Below are 15,257 nucleotides of genomic sequence, written 5' to 3'. Positions count from 1 at the left end.
TCTGGGCCAATCTATCTACTGACTCTTAGCAGCCCATCAGTCAGAGCCCAGTCGGAATCCACCGCAAACAGAACCTAAGACATTCCAGCTACAATTTAGGACATACCTGTTTGGCCCACTATGCTAAATGTCCTAGTCATTGGGGATTATCAGTGGCATAATCTTCACGTCCCATTATGTTTACTCACTGTGTGTTCCAGGCATATGCCTGTCAATGTCTGGGAAGTTGTATTATTTTTTATTGAGAAGTTTTCCTTCATTATTAAATCTCTCTACTGTGGTTGTAATAAACTCTTGTTCTTGTTTACATGTGTCTTATTATTCCTTATGAATCATTTCCCCATGGGAGGTACAGCAGTAAATACACAATCCAACTTTTGAAACTAGTAACTCCTCCCCTGGGGAGGAGGGAAGGATAAATTGGGGAAGGCTACAAGGAAGGCTAGTCGGTCAGAAAGTCAGCTATTGTGAGAACAACACGAGACAATAAGCTTCATCGCTGAAATTGCTTTAGCAGTCATTTTGAGGTAAACAAACTGACAGCACAACACAATTTTCACTATGCAACAATTACCACAAGGCTATTCAAATAAAATTGTCATCGTTTGATCTGCAAAGTCGGTGGTAACCAGACAAGAAACAATATTCTACATTCTATCGAACTGTAATTTCCACACGAGATGGCAACCCATAGATCAATAGAAGTATAGTGAATACAAAAGCTCAGTGCATTTTCCAGAAAGTCATTTATTCTAGTAACAACTTTACAAAATGAATAAATTTACATACTTTTTGGTCATACATGTGTGAAAACAATCAAAATAAAATAATTTCATTGTCCATACAAAGTGTCAGAAGTCCAAATCACACCAGCTGAAGGATAGAAATTCAGCGTTGGCTGGTGTCTCGAGATCTGTATGTGATTCCTCGGCTCTTCATCTCTCTCACAATACCAGCTGGCAGGCGACCAGACACTGATATCGCATATACTCCTTTAGTGAACCTATCTGCAGAAAAAATTGGTTTAGCAGATTACTAGGTCAAATAAATAAAACTAAATATAAACAACAACATATTTTCTGTAATGTAATTTTAAATATTACTTACTTATCCGCTGCCATTTACAGACCCAGCTGTCCTCAGGACTCATTGCAGCAATCATCCTGCACGCATAGAAATGAAAATTAATATTAATATAAAAATCATTACATCAAGTAACAGCTAGAAATGAATTAAAACAAAAGCTAGAGAGCAGAAAAATACTGTCCTTGCCTTGCTGTGTTTAGGCATTTTACAACAATTGATTGATTGCGTTTTGTTTTAGGGCACAAAAACAACTAAGGTCATTTGCATCCATGTCAGAACCACAGAGCAATAAGATGAAAAAGGAGTTAAATGCAACTATCTGTTAAGCCTAAATGACGGAAGGAAGGTAGCTAAAAACAAGGACTTCCCCTTGGAATAAGGTCCACGACATACGCCACAGACACAACAGAGGTCCTGAACTGAAGATTAAATGTCCTTCCCCTTATTGCTATGATGGAAAAATGCAAAAAGCGGTCAACAGTCCACACATCATTCATTGAAACAGCCAATAACTCTGTGGCAAACACAAATTAGAACATAAGTGGTTAAAAAAAAAGGGCATTCCGTCAGGAAATGGTGAACCATCAAAAACTGGTGACAATGAGCACAAAGAGGCAGTGGATCACCACTTAAACAGCAGTGGCTAAAACAACAGAGACCAGTACACAACCAAGCTAAAATTATCTCCTTGGGCTGACAGGAGGTCGGCCAAACAGCTGTGAAAGGTTTAATTCCCTGGAGCTTGTTCCCATGAAGGAAAGACCAGGGGTAAGGCCAAAGGAACACCACCTGCAGACAGATGGCAACACAGAGATCATCAGAAATAATGGAAGAACTAGTGGGCTGAGGTAGGAGGACTACAGGGCAGCAGTGTAAGCAGCCTCGTTTCCTGTCAGACCGATATGACCATGGACACACATAAACATCACTGTGGCTCCATCAAGAAGCAGCGAGTGAAAGCTTACTTGGACCTGTTGCACAAACGAATGGACTGAGTACAGGATACAGCAGCTTGGAAGGGCACTGAGTGAGTTGGAGCAAATGACAATTTAAAAGCATGTGTTGCTTGAGTACTGCATGGCCTGATACAGGGCAAAGAGCTCCCCTGTAAATTCTGAGCAATGTTCCAGAAGCCAATACCGAAAATGGTTGATCTCAATGCCGAAGGCACACCCAACACCACAGTCAGTCCAAGAGCTATCAGCGTACACAGAGGTTACACAAATGGATGCCGCGATGATGGATTGTATTTAGGTGGCATAAGATGGATGGATGTGCACATGCATAAACAAAACACCCATAGTCTAGTTTCGAACAGACAGGGGATCGGTACAAATGGAGGAGGGTGATCCAATCTGCTCCCCAGGAAGTACTGCTTAGCACACATGGGACACTGACGGACCGGGTACAGCGGGTGGTCCGGGCAAGACACGTGGGATGACCAAGAAAGCTTCCTATTGAGCATGAGCCCCAGGAATTTCATTGTTACAGTGAATAGAAGAACAATAGGCACAAGATGTAAAGACAGCAGAAAAAGCCCATTGTGCCACCAGAAATCCATAAAAAAAGTTTTGTCAGTGGAAAAGCAAAATCCATTCTCAATGTCCATGAGTAAAGATGATCGAGACATCGTTCAAGAAGCTGCACAGGAAGAGAAATGCATGGAGAAATGTAATCGGTCACAAGATTATCAACAAAAAGTGAAGCTGGAGATGCCTGGTGGGAGACAGGCCATAATAAGGTTAATGGCGATAGCAAAGAGGACAATACTCGGGACGGAACCTTGAGGCACACCATTTTCCCAGATAAAGGTGTCCAAGAAGACAGAACCCACACATACCTTGCAAACTCTGTCTTTTAAAAATTTCTGAAGGAGAAAGGCACGTGGCCATGGAAGCCACGTGTATAGAGTGTATGGAGGATACCACTCCTCCAGCAGATGTAGGCTTTCTCCAAATCAAAAAACAGGGCCAGTCTGGGATTTCAGCAGGAAACCATTCATGAGATGGGTTGACAAAGTAATGAGATAGTCAACTGCAGAACAGCCCACTCGAAATCCATAAAGTGCAATGGTTAGTAGGTTGCGAGACTTGAGCCACCATACCAGAGGGGCATGAATTACACGTTCCTTCACCTGGGAATCACAGCTGGAGAGAGAAATTGGGTGGTAGTCAGAAGGAAGGTGTTTCTCCTTACCAGGCTTAGGTATGAGCATGAGAGTGACCTCATGATAGTATCTGGGGAACATGCCATCTGCTCAGATGCGATCGTACAAATGAAGGAGAAAGTGCTTGCCCGAGGGAAATATGCCGCAACATCTGAATGTGAACATTGTCCGGCACTGGGGCAGAAGATTGGGAGGAAGTGAGAGTGTGATCCAGCTCCCATGCAGCAAAGATGACATTGTAGCATTCATGATTCTGAGAGCAGAGGGGTGTCACCCAAGTCCCTTCAACTCATTTCTCGAGTGGGGAAGGCAGAGTGATAGTGAGTGGAATTCGAAATCTCTGCAAAATAGCAGCCCAAGGTGTTGGAGACAGCAATATAGCCCACTATGACAACATAGGCTACAGTCGAGCTCGAAATTTGAGAATGGACCTTGGATCCCAGAGAGCTGTTAGTGGCTGGCCCAAACGATCGAGGAGGGGGTTGAACTGTTAAAACAACTAGTAAATGAAATCCAGCTAGCTTTTTTTGATAACCCAAAGAATGTGATGACACTGTGCATGCAACTGTTAAAAACAAGTGTGATTCACCATCTTAGGATCACTGTTAAAAAAACGGAGAGCATGTCTCCGCACGTGAATTGCGTCACAGCATGACCCAGTCCACCAAGGAACTTTAATATGGCGCGGTAAAAATGAAGTGCGAGGAATGGAATATTCTGTGGTGGTAAGGATAACGTTTGTAAGGTATTCTACCTGATCATCACAACTGGGAAAATGTTGTTCATCGAAGGTCGCCAGTGAGGAGCAAAGCCTCCAATTGCTTCTAGAAAGCAGCCAATTGGATTTGCTCATAGGTGGGGTAGGAGTCAGCAAATGGACAGCGCATGGAAAATGGTTGCTTGAATACATGTCATAGAAAACTGACCAATTGAGATGATACGCAAGTTGGGCAGTACAAAATGAGAGGTCCAACTGGGAACAGGTGTGAGTGTGGAGTCTGAAAGGAATGTGGGAGCTTTAGTGTTAAGGCAGATGAGGTTGAGTTGATTGATAAGGTCAGCCAAGAGGGCACCTCTTGGAGTGGTTCTGGTAGAACCCCGAATGGTACGCATTAAAGTCATGAAGCAGCAAAAAGGGGTGAGGGAGTTGCCCAATAAGCCGGAGAAAGGGGACCCTGGCGACACTGAGTGGTGGAGTGATGTAGAAGGCACAAAGAGAAATGATGAAGTGAGGAAGGAAAATGTAGAATGCAACAGCTTGCAGCCAGGTGTTCAGTGAGGTGGTTTGACCATGAACATCATCCAGGATGAGCAGTATGACTCCCTCATGAGATGGAATGTCGTCCTCGGGAGGGGGGGGTGTTTCAAAGTGCACTGGAACGAAATGCCAGAGGTCAAAGCGATCACGAGGACACAATTATGTTTCCTGGAGTCGGAGAACAAGGGGACACTGCAATTCCAAGAGCAGCTGTAAATCATCTTTGTTGGACCTATGGCCACGAATCTTCCATTGGAGGAGTCATGATGAGGAAAGATAAGTAAAAAATGAAGGGGTGTCATCTCAGCGTCTGCTTAGTACCAGCCTACAGTGTTCAGAGGTTGGAGAATCCTACTCCATGAGATCTACAGAAACATCAGCATTTGCACTGGGCCAGCCAGTGAATTCCAGTTCAGAAAAACAGTTGGCAGTGCGCACCAGCGAAACAGAGGTCAGCCAGATGAGGCTATCACGGGGGACACCATCAAAGAGGATGTCCGAGTCAGTGAATGAGAGGACTGTTTTCTTTGTTTGGTTTCTTGGAGCCTTTGCAGTTGGCAGATGAAGACTCAGGTGTTTGTTGGCTGGAGGGACATAAGAAGTCTTTGCAGGAGTACTCCTGTTCTTTCTGGCCTGCCAGTTGTGTATCATGTGATTTCACTGTCGGAAGCAAAAATTTGGTTGCTTGGTAGATAGCTGGAGGAGGAGATGGGGTGCTACCACGACACTGGGCGATTTTACTTTGCGGTGCTGAATTTGAGATCACAAGTCTACATGGCCGCGTCCTTTTTGGAGTGAGGTGTAGTGAGAACAGTACTGTAAATGCCAGATGGTAAAACGCAGGACTTCCGAAAATCCAACAGCTTGTGAGCGACAGGATAAGGCACTTCTTCCTTCAGTCGTATCTCCTGGAAGGCTACCTCATCAAGATACACAGGACAGTCTCGGGAGGAGGCTAGAAGGTCGCCACTGCAATTGACACAGCAGGGAGGAGGCAGATGGCAATCACCCTTGTGAGTATCCCTACCATAAGTAGCACATTTGTCCAGGGTTTGACAGAACATTCGAGTATGGTTGTAACATTGACACTGGTAGCAGCACATTGGGTTACTTCATAGCCTACTTTGACCTTTGATGAAAGCACTACTCTGTCCAACATGAGAAAAAGAGTGCATGTAGGCACAAAGGTCACATCAACATTTTTCATGACTCTAAGGACAGCACTGACATCCTGATCAGAGAGGACAGTTTGGATTTCTCCCTTGGTCACACCATCAAGCAACCTAGTGTAAATAACACCATGCAAAGAATTCAGCTTTTGATGTGCCTCGACATTAATGGTATAGCCATGGAGGAGCGAAGCTGCAAGCCGTTGTTGTGCCTGAGAAGCACAAGTAGTCTCCAAAAACAAAGGGCATTGCATAAACAAATAATAAATGGATTAACTGTAGCAGAGGACTGGCCACCTCTAGTATGCAATGCCACAATGAACTGATATGCAGCTGGGAGAGTCTTTGAATTTTCAGCCTCACTCTGTTTTCATTTAGTACACAAAGACCAAGTTGATGATTGGCTAACTGCAACAAAATCTCCCATAATTGCAAGCAGCTCTGATAGTGCGCTCCTTCCAACTGGGGGCCACCTCAGAGGCGGCCTCACCCACCTTAGGTGATTGTTCACACCTTGGATCATACCTCCCAAACTGTTGACAGAGGGCCCAACTGGCAATTTGGGAAGGTGCCAGCTCAGGCAATCACTCCTCTCTGGGCCTGGCATGTAGCAGGGGGTGCGTGCGAGCCCTATGAGTTGACCCGGTACTGGGAATTGTGTGTTATCCAGTCACCTTTTACTACATGTCAGACGTGTGGGTCAGCATTCAGGAGTGCACAGACAGGACTGAAGACCACAACAACATTCAATAATGCTACTGCTATAATTACTTATATAAAATGACAATACAGGATCGGTGAAAATCTTTACTGAATGTACTTCATGTCAAAACATTTCAGTTTATGTCTATGAACATTCAGTTTGTTGCACACGATTCAGTACCAGTAAACTCCAGAAAGACAAACCTATTTCATATCACAAAGCAATGGTGAACCTGGTAATGCACATCAGCAATAAGCAACCCAAATACAATGTGGCTTTTAAAACTGCTGTAAGTTCCTTGGAACAATAAAAATTTAAACAACACTATGACAAAAATAACAAGCAGTAAGTCCAAACAACAAGCACTGTCTAGTGAACAGCACTATGAATGTCAAAGAAAGTCCTCCACGTCTGGCTATGGATTACCCTGACAAAAGAGCCCTTTATTGCACTTTCATAGCACTAACTGGCAGTCTAATAAATATGAAGACAAAAATAAATGTAAATGGGAGTGTTTTGTTTGAAGAAATTACGGGCTGATCTCAGGTTCATTAACACGATTGATAATAGTGATGTCGAATGAGTCACTTTACATTCGTATTACACATTCATTTGTAAATATCAATACATGATGATCATTTACAAGATGTATTACATTTTTATATACAGCAGCAATTTAGTAATTAATGTCCATCACCTTTTAAGATTACAGAAATAGAAATTCATCCACAGAAGATAAAGAGATGTCTAGGACAAACTTTTTCAGTATTTTCTCAAATTTTACTTTGCTGTTTGTCAGACATTTTATATCACTGGGTGAGTGATCAGAAATTTTAGTTGCAGCTTTGGGCACCCCTTTCTGTGCTAAAGACAACCTTAAACTGGAATAATTAATGCCATTTTTCTCTCAGGTATTGTAGTTATGTACATTATTGTTCCTTTTGAAGTGCAGTGGATTATTTACAACAAACTTCATGAGGGAATAAATATACTGTGAAGCTGTAGTCAGAATGCACAATGCCTTAAACAGATATATATACAATATGATCATGGGTGAACACCACATATTATTCATACAACACAGTTTTGAGCAATGAAGACTTTCTTTATTAAACCATAATACTACTCTGTATGACATTATTGAGTGAAAATACACAAAATATGGCAACTTACTGATTTCTCTCTCTCCAAGATTTGAAAGTATTTAAAGTGCAAATGTGGCTGAATTACATTGTTTTAGGAGTTCCAAAATGTGATTTTTCCAATTTACATACTCCTCAATAAGAGTGCCAAAAATTTTAAAATTTCCACTCCAGTTATTATTTGCTCATCATGTGTTACACTTATCATTTGTGTAATACTGTGTCTTTCTGGAATGGAGAGTGAGACCATTTGCTAAAAATCACTCAGTAATACTTTTAAGAACATTAATTATCATTTCTTCTGTTGCTGTAGCTGTGTTTGGATTGGCTACAATGTTAGTGTTGTCTGCAAAAATAGTACTAATTCTGCTTGTTATATATTAGATGGAGAGTTATTTACATATTATGAGAAACAACTGGGGCCTTACGATGGAGCCTTGTTAACCCTATAAGTGATTTCTTCCCATTCACACAAATCTCCTCTGCTTCCATTGGTTGAATTATTAAGTACAACTTCCCATTGGTTGGCTGTACCATGAATTCCATGAAGGCCCATTTTATCTAAGAGAATATCTTAATTCACAATATCAAATGCCTTGGATAGGTCACAGGAAATAACAAATGGTGCTACTTTGTTTTTTTAACTCTTTTAAAATTTGGTGAGTGAACAGTAAATGGCATTTTCAGATGAGCAACTCTTCTTATACCAAAACTGTGATTCACTGAAGACACTATTGTTGCTAAACTACGTTGCCTTCTCAAAACTTTTGGAAAACAATGTGAAACAAGTCGGTAGTTATTGACATGTCTCCTATACCTTTCTTACAGCCAATTAAGCAATGACATATTTCAATCTATCTGGAAAGAGGCTGTGAGTTAATGATGCATTGCATATTCCAGAAACAACAGCATTTACTATACGGGAACAAGTCTTGTACTCTGTTAAAAACACTGTTAAATCCAGACGATCTTTCATTTTCAAGAGAATATATATTTTTTTTTTTATTTCAGAAGGAGAAGTTGATGAGACATTAATACGACTGGATTTTACATGACTTGCTTTTTGAACACCTTGCTTTTATTTTTTCTCTTTAACTGTTTGTCGCTACATAGATCAAGGGTATGTGCTGAATAAGATTTTCTCTCATGAACTAACATGTACACATTGTGCCTAAACAGAAATATATCTCTCATCTCAGACTTAGTTTCTCAAACAGCTAGATTGGGAAGGAAGGCTAGGGTCCACTCTGTATGCTTGCTTGGATAGGACGAGTGAGGGCAAGAGATTGCTGCTAACTATGGAGAACACTGGGTGCACCACGCTGCAAATCGTGACTCGTGTTGTCAGCAAAGATGCCCGACACCCGAGTTCTGTGGCGATCCTGTTGTTACAAGCACCTAGCTACTGGTGCCCAGTGAGGTAAGTACAGATTCTGAATGTACAAAAAAAATGGGTAGTGCTCACGACAGATCAAACATAATACATGGCTGCTTTTATTGACATCCCCCCACCCCACTTCACAATCAGTATTGGCATAACATTTTCGGGGAAAACCTTTAGAAAGTTCAAGGTCAGTAGCGAAGGAACATTTGAGGGATAGCCTGTAGTAAATTGTGCATTTACTTAATGGTCACGTTATAGTTTTAGAGCAAAATTTCAACTTAACAACTATTGGCTGGGTTAGCCACATGATTATGACAGGTAAATGTGTGAATGTGTTCTAAATCTCTTACCCAAAAATTATCTTGAGCATTTAATCAGGGTAACTTCTGAGATCTGGTTAGAAACAGGTCCAAACTTTCAAACTCAGTTAGTGTAGAGCAGGAAATCAGGCCCATAAAGCCATTATAGCATCAATGACTACAGGAGTAATAGAAAAGTAAAGAACGTAGGGTAATATTTACACCACATAAATGCAACAAGAACCATTTTACATTACAAGAGCAATCAACATCAAAAATTCATCTTCGAAACTGAAAATCTTGAATATACATGGTCAAAATTCCAGACATTGTACCACACGTCTCAGATAGGTATGATACAATACGTCTCAGATAGGTATGTGCTGAGCAAAGTTATGAAGGGTGGGAAAGGCACATTGTGGTTTGAAATGCATTGGAAAAAAGCACCAAAAGAAAAGTGAGGATCACTGCAGATTTACCATAACCAAAGCCTTGTCAACAAACAAACACTGAACAAAGTCAAAATTAGCCTAAGAAGAGCCCTGCATCAAATGTTCAATGAATTTTAAAGTAAAATTCTGTTTACTGATTTAATAGAAAATCCTAAGAGGTATTTGTATTCAAAGTATTTTGGTCTTATGTAAAGTCAATAAATGGAACAAATCCATCTGTCTGCATATTCAGAGACCATAATGGCATCAAAACAGAGGATGACAGAAAATCCAAACACTGCATTCCTTATTCTGAAATTGTTTCACTGAGAAAGACTGTACTGAGATTGTTGTTTTATTGAGGAAGATTGTACTGAAGTTTGTTCGTTAAATTGTTATACAAACATAAAAAATGACATACTGAAAAAAGTGATTGCGGGACAGAAAATTAACTATAGTCACCTGATACATGGGATACCTATACAACTCTATAAAATTCTGCTACCAGCCATCTACGATAGGTCATTGAAGGATAAAGTATTCAAGTGACTGCAAAAATGTACAGGACATTCCCATATTCAAGAAGTGTCAGAGTCATGACCACCTACATTTAAGTAAATTTTATGTCAACTACTATGAAGTGCATGGCAGAGGGTGCTTAGAATGGCACCACACATTAGTATGGCTTCTTCCCATTACAAATGTGTATGAAGTGCGGGAAGCAAGAGTTCTCAAATGCTCCTGTTTGTGCTTTAAATAGTCTACTTCCATCTTTATGGTCTCTAAGAGAGTGATATATAGGGACTGAAGAATACAACTAGATTCTTTACAAAATACCGTTTCTTGAAAATTTGTATTTGTAAATGATTTTCTAATTATTTTATTCTGACTGGGGAGAAATCACATCGAGTTCCCAAAGGCTCAATTTTAGATCCACTATTACTCCTCATATACATAAACGATATTCTATCTAACATATGTCAAGCAGAATCAGTTCTTTTTGCGGTGTGTGTGTGTGTGTGTGTGTGTGTGTGTGTGTGTGTGTGTGTGTGTTTGAGGTTTACGGGCGCTAAAAGGGTCATCAGCGCCCAAACGCATAGAAACAGGAACACAAGCGGTGAAGGGACGAAGACGGACGCCGAACAAGGAGAACGGCTAAAAGTCACAGGCCCGACGCAGTTCCAAATGCGCACATACAGAGGCAAAACAAGAGGAGAAGAAACACACTGAAAAAGGAAAGGAAACACAAGGAAAAGAGAACAGATACCGAAGGGAAACAAGGAGGTAATCGTGACTGGCGGACCTCTTACCTAAAACCTGGGTGAGCCAGTCACCCAGCAGCACATTAAAACCTTCTCCCTAAAATCCGAGGCAACAGATTGGACAGGACACAAAACCGTAAGACCTTAACCACAGTTGCTGCGTCGTCTTGCAAAATAGAGGGCAAATCCGGTGGCAAGGAAACCACCGCCCTCTGGTCAGAGAATAAAAGACAGTCAAGTAAAATGTGGCGGACAGTAATCTGGACGCCACAAGCACTGCAGATTGGGGGGTCCTCCCGCCGGAGTAAAAAACCATGCGTGAAGGGACTGTGTCCAATGCGAAGGCGAGTGAGGAGAACCTCATCCCGCCTGTATGACTGGTAGGACGTATGCCATGGTCGCGTAGTGGCCTTTACCAGACGCAGCTTATTGTCCGAAACTGCCAACCACTCCTCTTCCCACTGATGCATAACACGAAAACGCAAAAGGGAGGTTACAGCATGGAGGGGGACGGCACATTCAACAACGTGAGGGAGGGAACATGCATCTTTGGCAGCCACATCCGCCAGTTCGTTTCCCCTAATACCCACGTGCCCCGGCACCCAGCAGAAAGAAACCTCCTTCCCCTGCCGTTGCAGGTGGAGTAGGGCATCATGGATGTTCTGGACGACCGTATCCGCTGGGTACAAGTGTTGCAAGGTCTGAAGGGCACTCAGGGAGTCAGAAAAGATGAGGAACTTAAGAATGGTAACACATCTCATCTGCTCCAATGCCCGCAAGATTGCAAAAAATTCGGCATCGAGGATGGTAAACGCCGCAGGAAGCCGTAACTTGACGACTCGATCAGGGAAAACAACAGCACAACCAACAGAGTCCCCCTGTTTAGAGCCATCTGTGAATACAGGTACATGGTCCGGATGCTGGTTTAAAATATCGTAAAATAAGGAGGTAAAAACAAACGCCGGAGTGCAGTTCCTTCGGTACTCCGACAAGTCTAGAAGGATGCTGGGCCTCTGGAGCAACCAGGGAGGCAGGCGAGTAAAACCTTGTCGTTGGGGGGCCACACGCTCCACACCAAGGGACTCAAGCAAATGCTTGGCACGAATCCCAAATGGTCTCGTTGCCCTGGGACGACTGGAAAAGAGACGTTCCATAGGCGGTCGGGCAACGGTAGGGTACGCAGGGGAGGTAGGACAGGCAAGGAAATGACACACCCGTCGCACCATGAGGAGTTTCCGCCGGATGGCGAGCGGCGGTTCCCCTGCCTCAGCACACAGGCTGGGGATGGGACTGGTACGGAAGGCACCACTGGCCAGCCTGATATCCTCATGGTGTACTGCGTCAAGGATCTTCAGATACGAAGGCCTTGCTGACCCATACACGGTGCAAGCATAGTCAAGACGCGATCGGACGAAAGCCCTATAAAACTGCAGCAGACGCGCCCGATCTGCTCCCCAGGACCGATGGCTCAGACACTTCAAAATATTCAGTGCCTTCAGGGCCCGCACCTTGAGGTCTTTAAGGTGAGGCAACCACGACAACTTGGAATCAAAAGTGAGGCCCAGGAACCTCACAGTGTCTCTAAAAGGAAGAACGGTGTCCCTCAGACGCAATTCAGGGGAGGTAAAAAGACGCCGAGAACGATTAAAATGAACACACACAGATTTGTCTGCAGAAAAGGTAAAACTCGTCTTTGCAGTCCATGCCTCTAAGCGCTTTATCGTAAGCTGTAACTGCCGACTAGCACTGACAAGACTGGAGGAAGAACAGAAAACAGCAAAATCGTCCACAAACAAGGAGCATTGGGCAGGACTCCGGATAGTGGACGTGATACTGTTAATAGCAACGGCAAAGAGGGTGACACTTAAAACGCTGCCCCCTGAGGAACACCATTCTCCTGCACGTACAAATCCGATAGCACATTACCAACCCGATACCGAAAGAGGCGGTGAGAAAGAAAGGACCGAATGAAGATGGGGAGACGGCCACGAAAGCCCCACTCATGGAGTTGATTGAGGATAAGGCGGCGCCAAGTAGTGTCATACGCCTTATTAATGTCAAAGAAGACCCCTAGACAATGCTGGTTACGTAGAAAGGCCTGCTGGATGGCGGCCTCAAGCAGGGTCAAGTTGTCTATAGTGGAACGACATCTCCTAAAGCCACACTGAGAGGGGCTAAGGAGCTGCCTGGTCTCGAGCAGCCAAACCAGGCGGCGGTTGACCATGCGTTCCAACGTCTTCCCAACACAGCTCGTCAAGGCAATACTCCGATAACTACTGGGATGCGTTCGGTCGTTCCCTGGTTTGAGGAGGGGAATCAAAATTGCCTCCCTCCACGAGTCAGGGTACGTGCCAGATAACCATATCATATTGAAACAGTTAAGGAGAACTTCCTTGGATGGCAGCAACAGGTGCCGCAGCATGCTGTACCGGATTTGATCATGACCAGGCGCAGTATCATGAGCCACAGACAGCGCAGAATCCAGTTCCCACATTGTGAAGGGGCAGTTATAGGGTTCAGAATTTAGAGACCGGAAGTCCAAGTGACCCCTTTCGATGGCAGTGCGGTAGCGGCAGAAATCTGGATCACAGTTAATAGTGGCGGTAGATTCCGCAAAATGCATGGCCAGTGTCTGGGCAATGTCTCTCGGCGCCGTGAGGAGACATCCCTGATGCAGCAATGCCGTGACAGGTAGCTGGCTGAGTTTCCCGGAAATCCTCCTGATGGCTTCCCATACTTTCGTAGAACTAGTGGAGCGAGAGATGGAATTCAAGAACGATTGCCATGACCGTCGTTTGCTCTCTTTAATCACTCGCCGCGCTCTGGCCCTTGCCACCCGAAAGGCCGCAAGACTGTCAGCTGAGGGACGGCACTTGAAGCGGCGCAGTGCTGCACGGCAGGCGCGGATGGCTGAGTGGCACTCAGTGGTCCACCAAGGGACAGGACGCCTCTTGGGATGACCGGATGACCGTGGGATTGACAATGCAGCAGCATGTGAGATCACGGCTGCAACATGGTCTACCCATTCGTGGACGCTGGCACGGTGTTCCAAAACAGCCAGTTGGCTGAAAAGTGTCCAGTCAGCTCTGCAAAGGTGCCACCGGGGCGGCACTGGTAATGTCACAGCCTCATCCAGGAGGCGAATCCAGAGGGGGAAGTGGTCACTAGAATGGAGGTCAGCTGCAGCCTCCCACAGAGCAGAATCCGCGAGTGCTGGAGAGCAAAAGGAAAGGTCAATAGCTGATGACGATCCGGAAGCAGTACAGAAATGAGTGGGAGCACCAGAGTTGAGGAGGCACAGCTCTGCAGACATCATGACGCTTTCCAGAATGCGACCCCTGGGGCAAGTAGTCCGAGAGCCCCATAAGACATTATGAGCGTTGAAGTCCCCCAGAAGAAGAAATGGGCGGGGGAGTTGGCTAATAAGGTCCGTGAGAGCCTCAGAGTCTATCGCATCCGGAGGTGGTAAATAAACAGAACAGACTGTGAGCCTCCGACCCACAAGAATGTCAACTGCAACTGCTTGCAAGTCGGTGACGAGAGGGAGCTCAGATGATGGGTGCATGTTACGGACAAAAACCGCAACACCACCCTTTGCCCTTTGCCCCGTCAGATCATCTTTTCGATATACGGTATAGCCGCGTAAAGAAGGAGAATCAGTGGCCCGAAAATGTGTCTCTTGGAGACATAAGCACAAGGGGCACTCTCGTATAAGGAGTTGTAATTCGGCCACATGCGTCCTGAACCCATTCAGGTTCCACTGTGATATGGGAGCCAGTGATCAGGATGGCTGAACTTTCACCCTGCCTCTGTGCTTTGGAGGAGACACCGTACTGGCCAGAGATTTATTCCTGGGGCGAGAAGATCGCCCCCGGTCGACATCAATGTCCATAAGCTCCGATGACGACCCACGGGAGATGTCAGACAGTACGATGGCCTCGTCATCGGACCGACGCTGACTAGTCTCCTCAGGTGGCAGAACCTTCATCTTCTGAGGCTTTGTCTTGGGGGGCTTGGAATGCAGAGCCTTGTCAACAGTTGGAGGTTGACTCGCCTGGGCAGAAGGCGCCATATGGGGGGAGGCTGGAAGTACCTCAATGTCAGCAACCACGGCCTTGTCCGATGTAGCGGGGAGAGCCGCAGATTGCAAAACAACCGCAGCAGCACAAGTGCACTGGCAAGCGCAGGTTTTAGTGCTAACACTAGCAACCTCTGTTTGTGTAGCAACAGTGGCCAGTTGTACCGGTTTTTTGAGAGCGTAAGCGAAAGATGTTGAAAACACAGGAGGTTGCATGGCCTTAAAGAGCTTCTTGGCCTCACGCGCTTAGATGTTTTAATCTCCTGTACCTTCCGTTC

At 44.5% G+C, this 15,257-nt stretch overlaps 1 protein-coding gene across 2 annotated transcripts in view; it reads right to left on the bottom strand.

The window, feature by feature from the left end:
* Positions 1-727: 727 nt before the first annotated feature.
* LOC126334738 (transcription elongation factor SPT4-A) overlaps positions 728-15,257 on the bottom strand; it is a 28,564-nt gene continuing 14,034 nt past the window's right edge. Inside the window, exons 3-4 of one of the 2 annotated variants that reach the window (XM_049997288.1) lie at positions 1,108-1,163; positions 728-1,007 (exon numbers count right to left, since the gene is read on the bottom strand). In XM_049997288.1, coding sequence (XP_049853245.1) covers positions 889-1,007; positions 1,108-1,163 — 175 coding nt within the window. In that variant the 3' untranslated portion in view covers positions 728-888. The remainder of the gene's footprint in view (positions 1,008-1,107; positions 1,164-15,257) is intronic. The other variant, XM_049997298.1, reaches the window with a different exon arrangement.

This window comes from Schistocerca gregaria, chromosome 1, assembly GCF_023897955.1.
Source record: "Schistocerca gregaria isolate iqSchGreg1 chromosome 1, iqSchGreg1.2, whole genome shotgun sequence".
NCBI classification, from domain to species: domain Eukaryota; kingdom Metazoa; phylum Arthropoda; class Insecta; order Orthoptera; family Acrididae; genus Schistocerca; species Schistocerca gregaria.
The sequence above is the reverse complement of the archived record's forward strand: the minus strand, read 5'-3'. Positions and strand labels throughout refer to the sequence as shown.